Source organism: Balaenoptera musculus, chromosome 11 (genome assembly GCF_009873245.2).
Source record: "Balaenoptera musculus isolate JJ_BM4_2016_0621 chromosome 11, mBalMus1.pri.v3, whole genome shotgun sequence".
NCBI lineage: Eukaryota > Metazoa > Chordata > Mammalia > Artiodactyla > Balaenopteridae > Balaenoptera > Balaenoptera musculus.
Window position 1 is genome coordinate 71905572 of NC_045795.1, and position 21640 is coordinate 71927211.

Consider the following 21640-nt stretch of genomic DNA (forward strand, 5'->3'; position numbering starts at 1 on the left):
GCTAACCCAGGGAGAACCCTCTGGAAAATGATCTTACAATGCCAAGAAAATCAAAGGCAGCATCAAGGTCACAATGCAATGAAATGGTGATAAATACACCACCTGCCTCACCCCAAGATAGACATTGATTCCAATGAGGAAAATTAATTCTTAAAGTAGGCGAGTTTTGATTTAGGCAAGATTTCCATAAACACATTCTTTGAATCCTCTATTTGGTTGTTATGTGTAAGGCATTGAAAGATGCTGTAAAACATACATGGTCTCTGCCCTATGGAATCTTATTTTAATTAAGAAAATGAAATCAAGTGTTATGAAATGACTTTGCTGCATAGAAAACAACCACAGTTTAAAAAAAAAAAGAAAAGAAGAAAACAACCAGAGTAAGAATTCTGCAAAGGGAAGCATGGATGTAGGCTGGCGTTGAGAACAAAAACATCACAGAGGGATGAGGACGGCAAGCAGGCCACATAGGAGGGGGTGTCAGATTGGACAACCATCCAAGGCCTGGAAAGACGGACCAAGAAGGCAAGAGGGAAACACTGGGGTCCAGAATGCCTGGGCACCAAATTCATCAGCAATTCAGGCTGATGAAAGGCACACCACACTGTGTGCAGAACAGATGGAAAGGGAGAGCCAGACAGAGAAGGGAATCCAGCATGGTTGGCTTGAGAGTGTGTACTCCAGAGTCAGGCTCCTTGGGGTTCAAATCCCAGCTCCCAACAGGACCTTTAACCTCTCTATGTGTGATTCCACATCTAATAAGTGGGGATGGTAAGATTAAATTCTTTGTAGGGTTGTTATGGAGGTAAACTGCATTAGTATTTGGAAAATATTTAGAACATAGCATTAATATTTGGAAAGCATTTATTTAACATAAATGTTAAATAAATAAACTTTCTAGAACGAGGTAACCTCAGGGATACTGCTTAATTTTCTTAATCTAATCCTGAAAATGACAGGCAATCACTCACAGAGGCCACCCTCCTGATGACAGGTACACGATAGAATCATTTCATGCTCTACCCTTTACCTTGAAATCAACTTATATTTTTTATTCTGGTTTTTTTTTTAAATCAAAGTATTTTAATACATGGCTGTCTTACAGCACCTTCAAAAAAATCAACCACCATGTCTACTCCAGAACAAGCCAGGAATGGGTGTCTCTGGTTAGATGAACACTGCCTGGGCCAAATCTTAATTCTAAAAATTGCTTTTCTGGATGCTTTTTCTCTTCCCCATGCTAGTTTCATACTAGTATTTCATGTGCTCTTGAACACATCTCTGTCAAAAAGTCATTAAAAGCAGGAGAAATGTCTCCCCACGGGAAACAGGCAGGAAAGACCATACTCACTGCGGGTTCTGAAGAAGAAAGGGTGATAATTGCTTTCATTTTTAATGGAAGGAAAAGGGACAATCTTTACAAAGTAATCTGTTTCAAATTTCATATTCAGGAAAGGTTGAGATTCCACTCCCTAAAAGGGAACAAAAATACACGTGATGTCACGGAGAAATCACCCACCCCCTCCACCTACATGCGAGAGCTCCGGTCTGCCCTGACAGTCACGCGCACGCAGTTCTAGGGCTGGGGGACGTGTTGGGCAGGCGGGGGAAGGAGGAAGTCCAGAAAGTTTCCTTTCTGGACCAAGTTTAGGTTTGGACCCCTAACTGAAAAGGAAGATGGGCACCGCTGTCTGTTCTTTGGCAAAGAAGCTGTGGCACACAGTTGGCGGGGAGCCCACATCCACTCCTGAGGGCACAAAGCCACCTTCCAGGACTGCTGCTCCAGCGTGTAACCTGAGAGGTGTGTTTGTTTACCACCAAGAGGTGCTGGAGGGTTTCTGGGAGTGCGGAGCAGGATCGCCGACCTTGGCAGGTGGGGTGGACCCCACAGCCCCTTCTCCTCCAGTTTCACAGGCTTTCAATAGACCATTCAGCCCCCAGAACAATGGTGTGTCTTCAGGAGCACATTCCCCGCGTGTGACTTACAGCTCGTTTGAAGCTACTGTTGAGCTGCTTCGGGTCCTTTAGAATCAGTTGTTGGCACTGTCTTCCCTCTGACTTCAGCTCCTCCAGTATTACCCGAAATCCTTTTAGGAATTCGATGCCTAAGCAAAGCAGAATGCTTTTATTAAAAGTGGACCTAATTACTTCTGAATGCACTTTCCTTCCTCCAAGATTACCATCCTCTCCACCTACACAACAGAGTTAAAGGAATTCTAACTCTAGCCGGAATATCTGAGTTTACAGAAAGGAAAAATAAATACCCTGCATTCCTCTGGTACAGGCCAGGTGATTTTCTCTGTCCCACCATTACTAATTAATAAATCTCTCATCCATCCAGCCAGTGCACAAACGCCCCTTGCCTCTATGACATTAGGGTTCATATATTTAGACTCAAGTCACAATTAATCATAAAAGTCTGCAGTGGAATATATAATTTCTAGATCATTAAACAAGGTGTACTCAGCTGATGACCATTCCCAATGCTGACCAGGGACTCCCCCCAAACCATGTTTCAAATATTTTCCGTTTTAGTCCTATATTTGCTTGCATGTTTCACTGAGCAACGGAGAAAATTCCCAACAAAGTGTGTGTCTGCACACAAGGGGTTCCTAGGCTTGAGATTAAATAGCCTAGCAGAATGCCTATGTGAGTTACAAAGCGGTTCTTGCTCTAATCATGCCTGAAAGGCCGACACCCAAGAGCTGCCCAGTGTGTGCTCTTCATACAGCCCTCAGAGGCCCCAAGACGCCCACAGCGCCGCTGAAAGGCACCGGCCCAGCCTCCCGCCACCTGAGCTTCCCCTGCTGCACGTCCAACTAGCTGCTTTCAAAAGGATTAAGCTCTGATGGCCACGAGAGCCGGTACTGGGGCTTCGTATCCCATGGAGACTGGAGTGGTCCAACTGCAGCTGGAGCTCCCCGAAGCCGGCCTCAATTGGTGAGATATCGATTTCGCATTCTTTTGGAACGCTAGACAAGGAGACATTTTCAACCCTTCCCCTCCCAGGGCAAGAATAATTACACAGGATGCAATTAACCAGGTGGGAAAATTATCAATGGCAAAGGCCAGGGAAATCTTTTTCTCTTTCGAATAGGTTCTCCAGTCCTGTAATTATTTAATGAAGAGCACATATTTTATGGTGGGAAAGGCAAAGGAGCTACAATTAGAGCTTCGCCATTTAGGGGGTCAGAGGACAGAGTGTGCAAGTACGGACCCTGCCATGTTGTATTATTTCAAGTACAAAGCTTCCTGCGGGGCTGAGAGCTGGCTGACCCACAGTCCGAGATTCACACATGCTGACAAGATCTAAGGTTTCTGACCAGCAACTATTTAGTAGCTCTCACAGGAACTTGTCTTTTGAGATCCCCCCTTCCCCCCAAAGATTTCTGAACAAATCCTTATTACTTATGCTAAGATTTAATTCATGCAATGTCCCCAAAACTGTTTAACAAAAGCCAGGTGATTAATATAAGACTGTACATCTCACAATTACATAAAAACTCATCAGCTGGGGTGGGAGCGGATGATTCTAGTTCTTATCTTTAAAAGACCTGCCTAGAAAACCACTATACCAAGTATGGGAGTGGAAGTAGAGTCTGTAAATCTTATATCATAGTAACACCTGTATCACAGTACTATTAACATCTTGTAGTTATATAATGTTTAGCAATTTTATAGGGCAATTTCCCATAAAGGAACTTACTTACTCCTCATCATTTAACTCATAAAATCCTCACAACCACAGGAGGAAGGTATTACTGTCCCCACTTTATAGATGAGGAAACCGAGGTATACAGACACTAAATGACTTGCCCAGGGTCACAGAGGGATTAAATGGCAGAGATGGGAAAACCCAGAGTGCTCTTAACCCATATGCTTTTCTGTCTCCCAAGGAGTCTCCTTGTTAGAACCTCATAGAAACTGATAGAACCTGTCCAGCCATTCCCACCCACAAACCATCATGCAGAAAAAGCACATCTTTCTGCCTTCACTGTTCCACATCTCTGTTTTCCTCACATCTCTTACTTTCATTCTAAAGAGGGAGCCTGCAATGTGTCAGGCCAACCCCTTAACCGTTTAGCCTTATGTTGGAATGACTACTTCTCTCTTATCCACAGAGGATATTTTTCTTTTTAAATGTTAAGGTAATGTTCTTTTTGGAAAACCCATTGGGTTCAGATCCAGCCGTATTTACACGGATTAGTGAGTCAGGCCCACAGGTCTGATCCATCCTCCCTGTCTCTGTACTGAATCTGGCTCCTCTGAGATTTATCTCATTCAGATTAAGAAATTCAGAATTTATTTTACTTTTCCCTTGGTCAGATTTTTTTTTTAATTCTAAGATTCGGTGGCAATGTCCAAGGAGCAGACCTGAGGACCAGGTTCTGATGATGATAAAAACAGTCACTGTTTTTTAAGAGCTCTCTTTAGAAATGTACCGTGTGTGTCTCTAATTCTTTTTCTTTTTTCTTTCTTTTTTTCTTTTTCTTTTTTTTTCCTCTTTTTTTTCTTTTTTTAATTTTTATTTATTTATTTATGGCTGTGTTGGGTCTTCGTTCCTGTGCGAGGGCTTTCTCCAGTTGTGGCAAGCGGGGGCCACTCTTCATCGCGCTGCGCGGGCCTCTCACTATTGCGGCCTCTCTTGTTGCGGAGCACAGGCTCCAGACGCGCAGGTTCAGTAATTGTGGCTCATGGACCCAGTTGCTCCGCGGCATGTGGGATCTTCCCAGACCAGGGCTCGAACCCGTGTCCCCTGCATTGGCAGGCAGATTCTCAACCACTGTGCCACCAGGGAAGCCCCTTTTTTACTCTTAACAGGTTTATTGAGGCATAGTTGGCATACAATTAATTTCATATTACAGAGAACAATTTCATACACTTTGACATATATGTACACCTATGAAACTGGCATCACAATCAAGATAATGAACTTATCTATCACCTCCCAAGTCTTCCTCATGCCTCTTTATAGTCCCTCCCACCCCTGTTCCCAGGCAATCACCAACCTGCTTTTTGCCACTAAAGCTTTGTTTGTATTTTATCGAATGTGTCATCACTCAGCATGCACTTTTTTTGTCTTGCTGATTTCACTCAGAAAAACTACTTTGAAATTCATCCATGTTGTTAGGTATATCACTATTCCATTCCTTTTCATTGCTGGGTAGTGTTCCACTGTATGAATGTACCACAGTCTGTGTATCAGTTCATGTGCTGATGGACATTCAGGTTGTTTCCAGTTTTGGACAATTAAAAACAAAGCTGCTATGAACGTTTTTGTACAAGTCTTTGTATGGACATATGCTTTCCTTTCTCCTGGGTAAATAGTAGTCAAATGGCTGGATCATGTGGTAATGCATGTTTAACTGTTTAGGAAAATACAAAAACGTTTTCCAAAGTGGTTGTGCCATTTTACATTCCCACCCTCAATATTTCTTTTTGGTTTTTTTTTTAAACTTTTATTGGAGTGTAGTTGATTTACAATGTTGTGTTAGTTTCTGCTGTAGAGCGAAGTGAATCAGTGACACATATATCCACTCTTTGTCTCTAAGTCTTACAACAAACCAAGAGGCAGTCATGTACACTTTACAGATGGGGAAGCTGGGGCTCAGCCAGATTTAAATGCTTCTTTCGAAAGGTAGATTCTGGGTTCAAACCCAGGCCCATTTGAACAAATGGGCCCTCCCCAGGTTCCATACTCAACCACCCCACCCTCTCCTGTGTATCATCAATTCATTAAAGAGGACAAGCAGATTGAGCCCTAACCTGGATCTGGCCAGGTAATGTGGGTTTGCTCTTTTCTGTTGGTTTGTTTTAGTTTGCTTTTTTTCAGCCCACACAATTTAAATAAAAATTCAATTCGTTGCCAAGATTTAAAAATTGTTGATTTCATGGTTTCTCATGAAAACTGGGGTTTTCCTGAAAACACACACAATGTGCCAATGCTGGGCCCACACATCTCCATGTGGCCACAGAGACCACTGATGCTGGATACTGAAGCCATTATATCCTTGGATAGGCCACCCATCCCCCCAACTCCTGCTGAGACACATAGGCCAAGGCCTCAGTGCCATTTATCACTCTCACACTATTATTTTACAAACCCGCATCTCTCTCGATAACAGCCAAGGGAACAAAAGACAAGCCATGGGCACAACATGAAGCTGCATGCATGTGCAGCAAGTGTATACAACCAAGTAGCAAGTGTGTCTGTGCCGAGGCACACCTAAGCTGTGCTCATGTCAAGACCCACCTGGCCACGGAGGCCACCACGCCTGGGACCCCTGCCCTGGGCACCAGCCACCATGGTGGACTCCATTTTGACCACTTACCGAGGGCTCCTGGGGACCAAAGAATGGTGACTGCCACTTGATCGTGGCAAGCATACTGACTGATGGTGATGTTCTGGGCATCGGCGATCACGTGCTTCCCCACTGGATTCAAGTAAGTGGTGCAGTCTGGAGAGTTGGGAGAAGGAGAACAGTTATATTTAAACATTTATTTATTCTCTCCATGTTCATCTTCTCAAATTACGCAGAGCATGTTCGGAGTTAGCCAAATCTATTCTGTCTAAAGACGTGTGCCTAGGGACTTCCCTGGTGGTGCAGTGGTTAAGAATCCGCCTGCCAATGCAGGGGACACGGGTTCGATCCCTGGTCCAGGAAGATCCCACATGATGCGGAGCACCTAAGCCCGTGCGCCACAACTGCTGAGCCCACGTGCCACAACTACTGAAGCCCGCGTGCCTAGAGCCCTTGCTCCGCAACAAGAGAAGCCACCGCAATGAGAAGCCCGAGCGCCACAACAAAGAGCAGCCCCCGTTCGCCGCAACTAGAGAAAGCCCGCGTGCAGCAACGAAGATCCAACGCAGCCAAAGATTAATTAATTAATTAATTTAAACTATATATATGCCTGAAATTATTTTAAAAAAAAGAAAAAAGAAAAAAAAGACGTGTGCCTCAAAGCCCACAGATGACATCAAAGGTTGGCTGTTTGGAAAACTGTAAGATGCTGCAGTGGGGTTTATTTATAACACCACCCCCTCCCCTTGAGTTAAATTCTGGGACAGTTGTAGGAGGATTATGTAAAGTCTGGAGTTTGTGTGTGTATCAGGCATTCACTTTTTACTACTATGACATTTTACCTAAATCAATAATAATTTACATCAGTTTAATCAGTTTTTAGCATTAAAGAGAGATCTGAAGCAAAACAATGGCTAAGTAATATGGGGTTTGTTCATTTTCAGAAGAAACCTCGAGGGCAAGGTGACTGGGAAAAAGGAACTCATAGGAGGATGTGAACTCGTAGGGGAGTGATTCACAGCCAGACTGTTAAAGAATCCAATTAGGACCTGCCAAAGGGACTAACTGATTTCGTGATAAGCAAAGCACCTTCAATGTTAACTAGCGGTGTCAAAGGTAAAACCTTTGTTCCCAAACACCACCTCATCAAAGACACCCACAACACCCCCCAAATCCAAACAGTCCCACGTTGCTCGAAAGACGAAAACCACCGATTCTTTGATTTTGTCTGAGGACATGACTCACTGCCACCTGCCAATGCAGCAGCTGTGCCACCTGGTATTGCTAAGTACACTTTCAAAGTTTAAGAAGGATCCTAAAAAGCTGCCAGAAGGTTCCAGCCAGACCCAGTGGGGGGACCTCCCAGGATGGCTGCAGGCTGTTCCAGCCACTTGTGCACGGAGAATCGCAGACACTACCTCGTAATTCTTACGCTGCTTTATCTTGATTTCTTTTCAGTAATTAAACTTGAAAACTTTCTTTAGTATATGATGCAAAAGTCCTTCCATCAGATTCCAAAACTACTCATTACCCCTCTGAAAGTCAGGGTGTTTTGGGGGTGAAGCATTCAGAGGCATTTTCTAAGAAGCTTAGTGAGTCTGCTGCATGCCCGTCCCCCTGCTCCCCGTACACTATACCACACATTTCCCATTTTTATGACTAAAAATAGTCACTAGATATTCGAAAATCACAGCAGAATATTAAAAAAATGGAAAAGTCATCCATAACCTCCCACCACACAGAAGTAACTGCTAACATCTAACGGATATGCTTGCAAGCCTTTTAACATGCACATAATATTCCTTCTTTTTAAATTTCTTATTAGAGGACAACGCACATGCACTAAAATGCACCCCCCTCCTCTCTGAAACTCCACCCTTCACTCTGCTTTGTGTCCTGCTTTTTTGCCTAACTCCTACAGAAGGCATACTCCCTTCTCTAAACTCCATCTTCTTCAAAAACAGCCACCTCTACATTTCAGTATTTCTTCTTTTGAAAAGGTGTTAATAATTAATAAAACCAAATTCTACTTCTGATGACAATTCACTCTCAAAGCGTTCAACATGTGTTCACTGGGTACAGAAGAGAACTTTAGAATAGGAAAAAAATGTTGAAACATCTGTTTTAATACCCACATTGAACAAACAAGGAAACTGCAGCTAGGGTGATCGGCTGGGTGGCTTGCAATGCCACCAGTGACCAGCCCAGAAAGCCACCTCGGATACCTCACACAGGGCTCTTGCTATTCTATCCCCAGCACAAAGCATATGACTAAAAAATAAGTTCTGAATCAGAACTATTCAGCCTGCAAAACTCCTAGCTGAGACCAGCTTCCCAGTATAAAAAAAGACAAGATCCCCCCATACGAGTAAAGTACAAACATTTTCATTTATTGAGGTCTATAATGAAAGAAACCTTTGACTCAAACAGCTTTAGGAAAAGATGCACGAACAAGAGTAAATCATGATTTTTTTCCCTTTGTTCATTCCTAATGCCAAAATCAGCACTCCCTGGGTTTCTGTAAATACAATTATACAAATATAAAGTCTACAAATTAAGACAATGTATTACAACCTACTCAGGCATTACCCACTCAGAGCATGACGAAGAAACAAGAAATGCAACGTGAAAGGAGGCAAGGAGATCTGTAAAAGCTGATTTTGACTTAAAGGCAAGACATTCTCTTTCTTTGTAACGTTAAATGGGAAAGGAATAGAAAAGTAAGATATTTGTAGTTTAATACTTTTGTTGAAAACTTGGTAATTGGTTCTTAGCTATTTCAAACAAACCAGTAACCAGTCAACAGAGCAATAACAGGAACTTCCTTGTGGGAGAAAGAAATTATCTTTTTCAATGGAAAACAATGACTAAGTTTTTTGCACAGCCTGGATCCAATTATTAGCAACTCTAAAGTTTTGGATTCCGGTTACAAAAAAATTATGCACCAATGACATTTGGCCAAAATGCAACCTAGCTTCAGATGTCTCAGGAGTCGAGTTGTGAATTAAATTCTAACTAAATGCTGAAGACTTAGAAAGAAAATAATGACCAAGAGACAGGCATTGGCACGTGGGCCAAATATCTAGTCCCATGAAGAAAACAATAAGGTACTTTTAAGTTTTATAGGTAAGGATCCTCTTTCACAAAACCCCATATTAAATTAGAGATGCAAATACTTGTTTGCAGCTGACCAGAAAATTTTGAACTCTTGAATGTAATACAAGATCTACCAGGACCAAGAACATATATTACAAATTAACTTTCTAACCTAAAGAAAGATCCCTTACACATGTCTTTACTTAGCTGAATTAAGTCTCATGGACTTGCAAGTCTTTCATTAGCATCATAGCATTTACCCAGAACATGTACACATCATGAATGTGAAATGTCTGAGTTTCCCATGTAAGCTCTCATCAGTTAACTTAAAGTACCCACGTCAGCAACTGCGGACATGAACTTGACATCCATATTTGCATCTTAAAATTGTTAGATTGCATACACGACCTCAAAAACCCTGCTTTAGCAGTGATTATTCCAGAGGCCTCAATGTGACCTACAGCCCTTACTCATAACTCTCCAAGAGATGAATCAAATGCCAAGTCGCTAAATATGAATCAAGCTCCTTCTTGTCAACATTTTTACTTATAATTTATGGCTCATAAGGCTAAAATGCTCATAATTCTATATAATTACCTCCTAGGGCACAGAAGCAGATGCTAAGGGGGGGTTCTACATGCTTAATCAGAAAAAGCACACCCACCTGTCCTTAGAAAACAATTCAGCCAGATAAAGTCACACTTCCTTGAGAGAAAGGGCCAGAAAAGTGCTTGGATTCTAATTCCAGTTGGAATGACTTCTAATATTAATAGATATCAATTACTGAGTGCACACGGAAGGCTAGCTCCTGAGATGAGCAGTTATAAACATTACCTCATTTAAGTGTCAAAATGACGCTGAGGAAGAAGTTAATCTTTATTTCACATGATGAGAAAACTGAGGCTTGCCGAAGTGGAGTCACCTGCCATAGTTCACAGCTGATAGGTGGGGAACAAGGTGAGAACCCAGGCCTAAGTCAAAGATGGCCAGATGGAGACCCCTGTGCCAATCTGAGACCAATTCACTCGGCCCACTCTGTGTTTGTGAAAATTTTTAAATAAATGCTGATATTTTTTTTAAATGTTAAATATTCATACTAAAAAACAAAATGCAAATTTCCCACTCTTCTTGGAAATCACATGTGGCTGTGCTCAGGGGACATCCCTCAAGACCACACCAATCTGGAATGGAGGAGCCAGTGCTCCTCTAAGACCAGACGCAGGCGACCCAGTTTTCCACAGTCCCTACCACTCCTGCACCTGGTACCTTCGCTCACTGTTCCCCTGCTGGGCCCTACAGGCATCTGTGTTTTTCTTAAGGATATGGCTATGTCCTGAGGAAATCAGGGGAGATCTCCACACACAGCTTCTCTCAACACTTTAGAGGACAACTGACCCGTTCAAGCTCCAAAATACTTGGGTTGCTTAATTGAGACTGAGGTGCTTTAGCTCTGTTGACAAACCTGAGCAGGTTCAGAAAATCCCTCAACTCCAGGACCTGCAGTGTCCCTGATTAAGCACGACTGTGGAAGCTTTAGATCACTGAAAGGGCTCCATTCTTCGGCGGTCAAGCCGTTCACTTACTGTCATATCTGAAGGTGATGTTATGCAGCCCGCTGTTTCTGCTGGCCGGCCCCACTCCCTGTGGGAAAACAGGAGAACATGAGAAGGAGTGAAGCCAATTTGCTTTTCCATCACAAATTCCCCACGGAGTCAAAACGCACACATGATCGCAGAGACCCAGGGTCACGGCAGTCACCAAGCAACATCCACGCTCTCTGTGTCCCCCTCCATCCCCCCACCCAGCTCCCTCTAGCCCAGGAGATTCTTAACTGCCAGGCCACAGGGATCAGGAGTACTCACTTCCCCTAAAACAATAGCAGCAGGCTGCTCTGCGTTTGGGGGTTAAATAATAATTCATTAACAGTAAAGTTGGGAGAGAGTGACCATGAGCTGCCAGCTGGAACCCTTCCAGTTGGATCCACTTTGAGCACTGATTGGTTATAAAATTTGCCTACCAGACACTCTCGTCCAAAAGCCCTATTAAACCATAACAGATAGGCAATTCCTCGAGCCTAAGGAAACAGGTTTTTCATTCCAAGACCAGGAATGAGTGTGGGAATAAGCTGTTACTTTTAATAAGAAAATTCTTCACTACCTCCATACCTGTGCTTAGAGCATAGATGGTGGTTCATAGAAGAAAAAGACTTTGAAAGGTCTAACTCTAACTCTTAGGGATGTGGCTTTTAGCCATCTGTACTCTTAATAGCAGGGATAACAACTCTGCCAGACTTCCCACTTTAATCACAGCATCCACAGAGGGAGCCCCGGAATCCTCCTGTTGGCCGCACCGTTTCCTGACTCACCACTTATCCACTGGGAAAGAGCAGCTAAAGATCTCCCGACGCTGGTTTAACAGTTTCTGTGATAATCTGCAAATGTGCCATTCAGCATTAATTGCAGAATTCTCCCCAAAAATGTTAATTCTTAAATGCTAAATGATGGGAAAATATTCTAACCACACAGCTAAAGTTTCCACCCAACAAGGGGGATGTTGGGGAAAACCATATGCTGGCAGTCTGGTATTTAATGGGCAATTGTTACACTAAGACACAGTGTGCAGAACACTTCTGATGGAGCCCAGGGTCTCAGGCCACAACCCCAGCACATCCATATGCTACCAGCATGTTCACGCTGCTTATCCTGAAGCCAGGCATACCCGCTGAAACTGTATCCCTGGGCTCAGATAAACATGGACCTTGGGAAAGCACAGCTGTGCAGAAAAGGATGGACACACATCATTCTAATTAAAGTGAGGAATAAGCAGTAACAGAAAATCTAAATCAACATGGGGCACTAGCCCCATGGTCTACTGGGGTTCTGTTCCCCTTCTTCCTGATTCACCTTCCTTCTCCAGCTTTCCTCCTTCCATCCTCCCTTCCACACGTACACAAGGTTCCAGAATTCCTCACCTGAACGGAAACACTTTGGAAAGTGTTATTACCTTATTAAAACCCTAAATGCCTCCATAACCGCTTAGGGACGGGGCCACAGTCTGTGTGACTGGAGGATGCCCAACTTACAGATAGCCATGACCAGAGCAACACGGCCAGCAGGGGACCAGGAAAGAGACGATGCAACACCTGCACAGTCCCTCAGTATTGCCCAAGGGGTGTGCCCCAAGCCACACCCTTCTCCTCCCATACAAACCCCCAGGATATAAATTCACTCACCATCTATTATGAGCCAGACATTATCCTAGGTACAGTGGTGAACAAAACAGCCCCTATCCCTGCCCTCAGGAGCGAAGTGGCTCATTCTTTCAAAGAACAGTAACTGGGTATGTGGATCACACGCAGGGCATACAGACAAATCTCAAATCACACCTTGACCCTCCAAGAACTCTCAGTGTAGATGGCATACAAGGTCTATGCAGCTAGGGTGAAAGGACCAGCCATAAATAAGCATACAGTGTATGAAATGCCACAGGCAGCGCCTCAGTAAGGATGACCCCAGGGTAAGGACACCAAGTACTAGAAGCTGAAGAGAGGGAAGGATAACTGGGCTAGAATGGAGAGGAAAGGGGAGTCTCAGGGGAGGGAAACAAAAATGTAATCCAGGGGCCAAGGTAAGTACCTTAATCCTTCATCCTCTAGCTGGGACCAAGGGCAAACCACTTCACTCCACTGGGTGTGAATCTCCTCAACTGTTTTTATTAAAAGACAATTTGCATGACTTTCCTCTGAGAAGGGAGTTTGAGGAGGACCACATGAAGCCATGCAGAGGAAGCACTTTTCAAAAAAGGAAATGCACTCCATTTAATAGCATGCTCCAAGGCGTGTAGGACTCTGGTGACCAATCACCTTACTTGTAGGACTTTGTCAGCTTTTCATTTTGTCCTCGTTCGCCCTGTATTTCTACTGCAACATGTTTTTAACAGATATTCATTGGGCACTTGCCATGAATGCATTGTGGAAAGGAGCCCAAGACAGTGAGATGTGCTATATCCTGTATACAAGAACCTAAATCACTCCAAATAAGGTCTCTGTGATGTATGTGGAGCTGCTCAGAGGCGGGCCCAGTGAGCTGGCCTCAAAGGACAGTGAGGCTTGCCTATGGCATCCATTCACTACCGACTGAGCATTCCACCTTCATCCAAGCCCCAAAGAGCACTCAGCCATGAACCAGACCCGGGTCCTGACCTCAAGGAGCTCTGGTCACCAAGGTGATCTCCTAATGCACAAATCTGCCCTCACTCGTCTGCTCCAAGCCCACCGCTGGCTCCCTGTACCCCCTAGAGCATTCCTGACGTGGCCCCTGCCTACCTTCTCAGTCACTCTCCTTCCTACCTTCCACCCCCGTCTGGGCCTGCATGACTGCTCAGCACATGTTCTGGAGACCTTCATATTCCCAGAATGCCCTTCCCATCACCCGGGGCCTGCTCCTCCGAGGGCTTCTCACCTGAGCCTGGCCTCTCTCACACTCTGCTCCTGACACACTTGTCTGCCTGCACACTCACTTGATGGGAGCACAGTGATCCAGCGCCACGATTTGACTGGCACGGCACTTCTGTGAATGCAGATGCAAAATGGTAACACTAATTCCACAGAGAATCAGAGACCAAAAGACCCTGTGACCATCCAAGGCTGATCTTGGAGCTTGGAAGCAAGAGGCACCATTGCAGGCACCAGCTCCTGTGTGTACTGTAAAGACTGTTCACTCTTGGAAGTCGTCAAGTGCACAGCTTCTCAGCACGTGCCTCGGACAGATGCTCCACGAGGCTGTCCTCAGCTCACACCTAAATAATGCTTCAGCTGCTCCAGAGCCCTAAGAAACCACCTAAGAAACAGTATGTCCAGGCTGGCTCACAGAGCACTGGTTTTCTTTACACTTGGTGGCAGACAGAATAACAACCACCCCCCGCAACATGTCCACATCATAATCCCCAGAACCCATGAATATGTTACTTTACATAACAAAGGGGCTATGCGATTAAGTTTCAGGATCTTGAGATGGGGAGAGTATTCTGAATTATCCAGGTAGGCCTAATATAATCACAAGGGTCCTTAGAAGAGGGAGAGAGGATGGTCAGAGTCAGAGAAGGAGATGTGACAATGGAAACAGAAGGCAGAGAGACAGAGACAATGATTTAAAGATGCTATGCTACGGGTTTTGAAGATGGAGAAGCAACACGGTCGGCTTCTAGATGCGGGAAAGGGCAAGGAAAGGATTCTCCCCCAGAGCCTCCAGATGGAGCCAGACCTGCCAACACCTTGATTTTAACCCCATAAGATTCATTTTGGAATTCTGATGTCAAGAACTGTAATATAATAAATTTGTGGTGTTTTAAGCCACTAAGTTGGTGGTAATTTTTTATTACAGCAGCAATTGAAAGCTAATTACTTACATAATTTCAGTTGCCACGTGGATGAACGTCTCTCTCTCACACACACACACGCACACACACGCACACACGCGTGCGCACGCGTGTGGTTCGTGCGGTCGTTCTCCCCTTCCAGACCGAGGGCAGACTGATCACTTGTCACTGCGCTCTCCCACCCCACTCCCCGCTTCAGGCATACACGGAACAAGCTGCTGCTTGAGATTTTGCAGTCCTAGACAGAGGCTTCTGTGGGCTACTCTGGGGCTTATCTGGAGTAAAAGAGGGGTTAACAGAATGGGCTTTGGAGTTGCCAGAGGTGTGTTCAAATCATCCACTTTCCAGCTGCAAGCTTCTCAGCCTTTCTGAGCCTCATCCCCCAGAGCTATAAAGTGTTTGAATCAAGCTTCCTGGAAAGGATTGGTGTGGGGACCATGTGAGATGACTGACATATATCAAGTGCTCTGCACATCTCCTGGCACATATTGAAACGGTTATTTCATAGGCAGTAATGGTTATGTCATGATTCCTGCCCTAATAAACATGGTGAGAGTTGTGCTACAAGGGGACACATGAGATCGGCAGGGTGACGCTCACAGGAAGTGGCCTCTCCAGGTACAATCTGTCTCCAGCATCCAGACCTCGGGGGTACTGTGGGAGAAGAGGCAGTCGTGCAGGTCAGGGCAAGGTGGCAGAAGGCACCAACCACCAGACTAAGGACTGTGCTCTGCTGTTGGTCTTGGTGGGAACTGGGCAACCCAGGGACTCCATCTCTGCACAGCACTCAGGTTGAAGCAGATGGGGAGAAACTCAAGGCAAAGTGACCAGGGCAGTCCCCACAGTCCAGGGCCTAGCACATAGTCAGCCCTCGATAAATATCAGTTTTCTGTCAGAATGAATACATGCATAATTAAGCGAGGTAATACATCCAGAGAACCCAGGAGGGCCTAGCTTGCTGTGACAAGGTGACTTATGGGCTTACCATCAGGGCCCACCGTAAGAGAACACAGAGAAGGCAACTCACAAAGCTGGTCAACAGCTTCAGAAGCTGTTTCTTCAGGAAACAATTCCAAGCTTTTACCTACTACACCCGATTTGATATTTAATGAGCTGACAATTAAGAATACTTGCTTATTGCCTGTTACATAAAAAAATGCCAGTGCTGTAGCCTCAGGGTGTCACATTCTTGGTTAATTAACCACCCCCATTTGCTGCAGTAACTGCAGCTTTTAATTTGTTTCAATGCGAGCTAAGAAGCAAGCCCCAGGTGCCTGGAGCTCGGCTGTGAACACTCTATGGTAAGCAAGGAAGGAAGCAGCAAATGGGGACAGAAGAGAGAAAACATCTTTTACTCTGGAGAGGGGAGGGGGAGGATAACCCTTAAGTGCTCTAAAGAAATAAAATTCAAAAGGCAAAAACCCACACCATGCTCCACCCATATGGCAAAAAAGCAAAGGCCTGGACACAAAGGCAGCCACGGAGCGGGAATCCCCCACAGAGCTGCAGCATCCATGAGGGGCGTCAGATGGCCAATTTCCTGAGGGACCCTGGGGGATTCTGGGCCATTTGAAGATACCAACTTGCCAGAGCAACATTTTCAATCCAGCTCCAAAACTGCTTAACTGCCATTTAGGAAAAATGCATTTTGAAAAGGACTGTGCTAATTATAGTGCCCCCTTTCCGATGGAAGGTAAGCCAAACAGTAAGGCCTACACAAGACTGCTTTCAAATCAATTAAGGAACTTTCAGAAAGCTAGTAAAGTTTTAGTGAATTGAGATTGGGTGAGAATTTAAATAAGAGCATTTGTCAGAAAGAACTGAAAGGATGGTTTGTTTTTAAAGGCACACCGACCAAGTAACTACTTCAAACTGTGGGCAACTCAAACGTCCTTTTTTCCATAACATTGCCTCCATCTTCGAGTTTCCAGTGTGTTAATGAGATTAAAAAGCAGACAGTTCTGTGAGGCTTGAAATGCACAAGGGGACTGATGTTTTTGCCTGTGACCAGTGGACATCATGAGGGCTAAAGGCAGGACATGGGGTCCATTTACTTTGTGCAGGTTCAGATGGTTTCAGAAATGAAGGCAGATCCCACTTACTTCAGTTCAAACCTTTAACTAAAAAAAAAAAAAAAAAAAAAATCAGCAAAGGCAGAGAAGCCCCAGGTGATGCAAGCCGAGGAGAATGCTGGCAAACCCAAAACACAAGGAAAATAAATCACAAAGCCAGCTTGGGCCCGGATCTATCTACTCAAGATATTCACTCCACATTCCCGGGAACTGTCCTCTCTCACTCTCCATCTAGAAGCAACCAACTTCAGATGTGTAGGGTGCCAGCCAGCTGTCTGCTTTGGGGAGGTGAGGTCTTGGATGTCTAGTGGGGAACACACAAGCTCTTGAGGAGTGCCAGTGGGTTCCCACCAGCAATTACCACGTCGGCCCAAAAAGACCTGGAGATCTTAAGTTAATTAGAGAGATTTGCTCGAGGAGGTAGGAAATCACTACTCGAAAGCATCGCCTGTGCACCAGACCAAAGCCATAATCATGATTCATCTCTGACATGCTGCTAATCATCACACACATGTTCCTAATTTCACGCTCTCCAAAGGAAAGCTGAAGGGACAATTGTTTCTGACCTCTAACATGGAGCCAACCTATGCCAAGTTACCATGTGTCCTGCTTATCAAACTGAAAGCTCTAGTTTTCATCTACGCGTCTTTTCACTATTCCACCCTCCTCCACGGCGGCCCCCCAAGGAAATCCATTCACTAAAGACAAAGATGTGGTAGGGCATTTATGAGTTGTTTCTCAGATAGTAATTTTTCTTTTCTTTTTTTTTAAATTGAGATACCATTGACATATAACACTGTGTAAGCTTAAAGTGTACAACGTGTTGATTTGATACATTTATGTATTGCAATATGATAGCAACTTTTCTACATGGTGGTGGCCTAAATGGAATTTAATACATTTTAATATCTCCTTCCCTGATGCAGAGTTTATAATTTTCTTATTGCCTTGCCACTGGAACATGCATATGCAGTTAAAGCCCAGATATCAAAACACACACACACACACACGCCAACTTTTTTCCTGTGTTTAAAAACAAAACAAAGCTCTGTAGCCACCTTGGTTTTCACAAAGCAAAAGCCCAAGCACTTTTTCCAATGAGTCTGTTAAGGATCTGGGCTGTGTGTTCTCTCATGGCTGATACTCGCAAACAGACAGGATTGTTCCATTTTTCCAATTCTCAAAATGTTAAAAGCAAGCTATAAAACATGCCTCTGGACAGAGAGCCAGACCTTTCCCCTCTGCTGCACACACCACTCCCATCCACACAAATGAGAACCTCATGTTAAAGAACTGGCATCTTTAAGGTAACAGTCAACCCATCTGCAGTTTCAAAAGCACACACACACAACTCACAGACACAGATTAACTGGTCTTCTGTAAATACCGGATATGAAGAGGAAGCAAACAACCAACCACCCGAGAACACACCCAGCAAATCAGCTACCGGCTCCCTCTCACGTAGCAGTGAAAGGTAGTTACGAAGACTTTGCTCCAGAAGCCCGAGAAAGTATCTTCCCGCGAGGGCAAAATAGTGATTAGACAATAGAGGAAAGAAAACTTAGAGCTATAAACATGATGGTTATGCCTAAACTCAGAGGAAATGTTTGGATCAAAACAAAACTACTAATAAAAAGCCTTAGGACCACACAGAGAGTGTGCACTGAATTGTGCTGACTTCAAATACTGCTTCCGAGGCCCCGGGATGGAGTCTCCAAATACTGTATCACATCTGGAATTCTGCTTTTACAGCACAAATGCCTGCAGAAATGGTGGATTGTGATGTTGCCATGGGGACCCAGCCTCCTCTAGCTAGGCAGGTCCCCAGCATGCCCCACACATGTGCTTCCTTCAAGGTGGATTTCACATCTCTGGAAATTATGGAAGGCTGCCCTTTCAGGTTTTAATGCTCATCGAAACATCACAGGCTGCACTATAAAGCAAGGCGACCCCTTCTGTCAGCCTATTATTTCTGTCCACGCGGTGGTCTTGGACAGAAAAACCTCCTTAAAATAACAGAGGGAAGCAGCAAGTCAACATTAGACCCCTTTTCATAAGTTACTTAAACTCTCCTGTCTCTGGCTGCAAAAATCCAAGTCAGTCAACCTGTGCTCAGGGCCACCCCCCATCGCCTGCCCCCGGGAGGGATCAGGCTCAGGCTCCCAGGCTGCTTTGCCCACTGCCGGAAATGAGCCATTAATGCCATCCCAGCAGTGCTCCTGCCAAGGCAGGATGTCTTCACTTTTAATTGTTGATGACCCCTTTGCTGTTAAGGGGAAAGGGTTTCTAGAACCCCTAGAAGAATCCTGTGAGAAACATTCCTCACCCAATTTCCCACAGAAACATTTCTTATACAATTTCGGGGCATTCCCAGAGCTCCCAGAGGCCACTGAGTGCTTTCCAGGCCCCAGGTCCAAAGCCACGTTTAGAAACAAAGATTCCAGAGACGCCACATAGAAATGAGGGGGTGCATCTTGGCTTCCCCCCTTCCCTGGGATGCAACCCCTCCAACCGGCCCCTCCAGGTGTGGGTTCAGATATACACACACAGAACACAACCCCCCTTGAGTGCTGGCAGGTGCCTCCCATCACTCCTGATCCTGCCATAGTCCTACCTCCCTAGGACCCCAACTGGCTCAAAACAGTGGTAAAGACCCTCATCCCTCTTTTCCCTAGGAGCATTCTTCCATCAGTTCTGACTAGAATGTTCCAAGCCAAAACTCCATTGACCCTTCTGATACATATCTGCCTCTTTGCAAGGTCTGGCCTTTCTCAGATTTCCTGGGGGAAAGGAGGGGAATCAGCTCATCCAGAGGTAAAGCAACAGTCACCAAGCCCCATGGGCAGATAGAGGGGACTCAGGCCTCCTGGTTCTCAGCCCTGTGACCTCCCGATCCAACACTTCCACCTAGTCTGTTAGATAACACATCCCAAAATGTCCCTGAGATGCAGCTGCAGTGTGTGTGTGTGTGCGCCCAGCCACACAGGGTGAAAAAATAAAGGCACCAGGAAGTCAGCAGCGTGGCTCCAGGTGTTAACACTTAGCGCATCCTGCCCAACCCCACCAGCTTGAGGCCGGCCGCCTGGGAGCCGGACGCAGCAATTAGGCCCTTCCTGGGCCGGGCGCCTTTGTTCCCTTGCTACCATCATTAGTGTCTGACTTCCTGTGCACAACGGGGGTGGGGGTGGGGGTGGGGGCAATCACCGGCTGACCGGGCAGGACATTAGACTTCCTTTGTCAAAGACCCTCAAATGTTAACAAGCAAGTGAACAAGCTTCTCCTCTGCACCCACCCCAGCCACTCCTCCAGCCCACCAAACACTCCAGTGCAAGTCTCAACAGTCTTGGTTCCCCCCACCTGGGGGAATCTGAGTTCCTTGGGAGCAGTATCAAGTCTCCATGTCGATTTCCCAGAGCCGTTCCCCTACAAGCATGTCACTGGCATTTGCTGAGTACCTGACGGCCGCATTACTTGTCCTGCGTTAACAAGGGTGAAAATGAACAACGGTGACGGTGCTCAGACAACGTGAGACCCAGGCTGTTTGACGCTCAGCTCAGTGCCCCCCCTAAGCACAGGTGTCCCATTCAAGTGTGCTCATGGGCTAAAGTGCAAGACGGTCTCAAGATGCAAGGATGTGCTGAAGGTTTGAGTAATATCACTGATCAGATCTGAAAATGGGGGGAGGGTGAGTTGTTATATAGCTGCAACCCACATCACTAAAAACCTCTCATTTACCCCTCATCCCTCCCAACAGAGGGCCCCAGCTTTCTCTTTGGGGACATAGATGTCTTTGAGGATTTGGTGAGAGCTGTGGCACACATGTACGCATGCAAATTCTTCAGGAGGTTTCAGCATTCCTGAATTCCACCCACGCTCTCACCTGCCTGCCTTATTGATAGCATGATAGCTTAACACCAGGTCTACAGAAGGAGTGGTTTAGTGACCCAAGGGAAACTGGCAATTAAAAAACAAAATTCAAAAAGGCAGGAGGTGGTTGGAAGTAAGATCTCAGTTTTAAATAAAGCTCTGAATTAATGTCTCAACTGTTATCCTTTGTGGGCAGTATTTATTACAACTCAGAAACTGAACAATTTGTCCAAGATGTTGGGACTCATGAACTTCAGGAAGTAGGAACATAAAAGGCAACCATTTCTGCTGTTAAACACAGGAGCCCATTAAGAGCTTCTATCACTTTTCGGATCACAGGTGACAACAGTCACATCTGCAATCAAGTCAGTTTTACTGAATTTTGTTTTAAAAAAATAAACTGCAGTGTGGTTACTTCTTTCTTTTTCCCCCCCTTTGCTGAATGGGAAGGAACATACTCATGGTGTCCAGAAGATGGAGAAAACAGCTGAGTTTCCCACTTCTGCTCAACTGCTTCTTCCTGTCTTTCGTGTCTGTTGTCAGCACACAAAATTAGGTTACGTTTGGGATACATTCTTAAATATTTGCCCAAGAACCACTATGGAGGATAATCTAAAACTCCAGTTTTCCAGGGACTTCCCTGGTGGCACAGTGGTTAAGAATCCACCTGCCAGTGCAGGGGACACAGGTTCGATCAGGAAGATCCCACATGCCGCGGAGCAGCTAAGCCCGTGCACCACAACTACTGAAGCCCACGCGCCTAGAGCCCATGCTCCGCAACAAGAGAAGCCACTGCAATGAGAAGCCCACACACTACAAGGATGAGCAGCCCCCATGCGCCGCAACGATAGAAAGCCCACGCGCAGCAATGAAGACCCAACGCAGCCAAAAATAAATAAATTAATTTAAAAAAAATTTTTTTAAGTT

At 45.2% G+C, this 21640-nt stretch overlaps 1 protein-coding gene across 1 annotated transcript in view; it reads right to left on the bottom strand.

Moving 5' to 3' along the window:
- Positions 1-21640, bottom strand: part of IL17RD (interleukin 17 receptor D) — a 67510-nt gene that overhangs the window by 15779 nt on the left and 30091 nt on the right. Inside the window, exons 2-5 of the mRNA XM_036870748.1 lie at positions 10982-11039; positions 6333-6458; positions 1987-2105; positions 1352-1472 (exon numbers count right to left, since the gene is read on the bottom strand). Coding sequence (XP_036726643.1) covers positions 1352-1472; positions 1987-2105; positions 6333-6458; positions 10982-11039 — 424 coding nt within the window. The remainder of the gene's footprint in view (positions 1-1351; positions 1473-1986; positions 2106-6332; positions 6459-10981; positions 11040-21640) is intronic.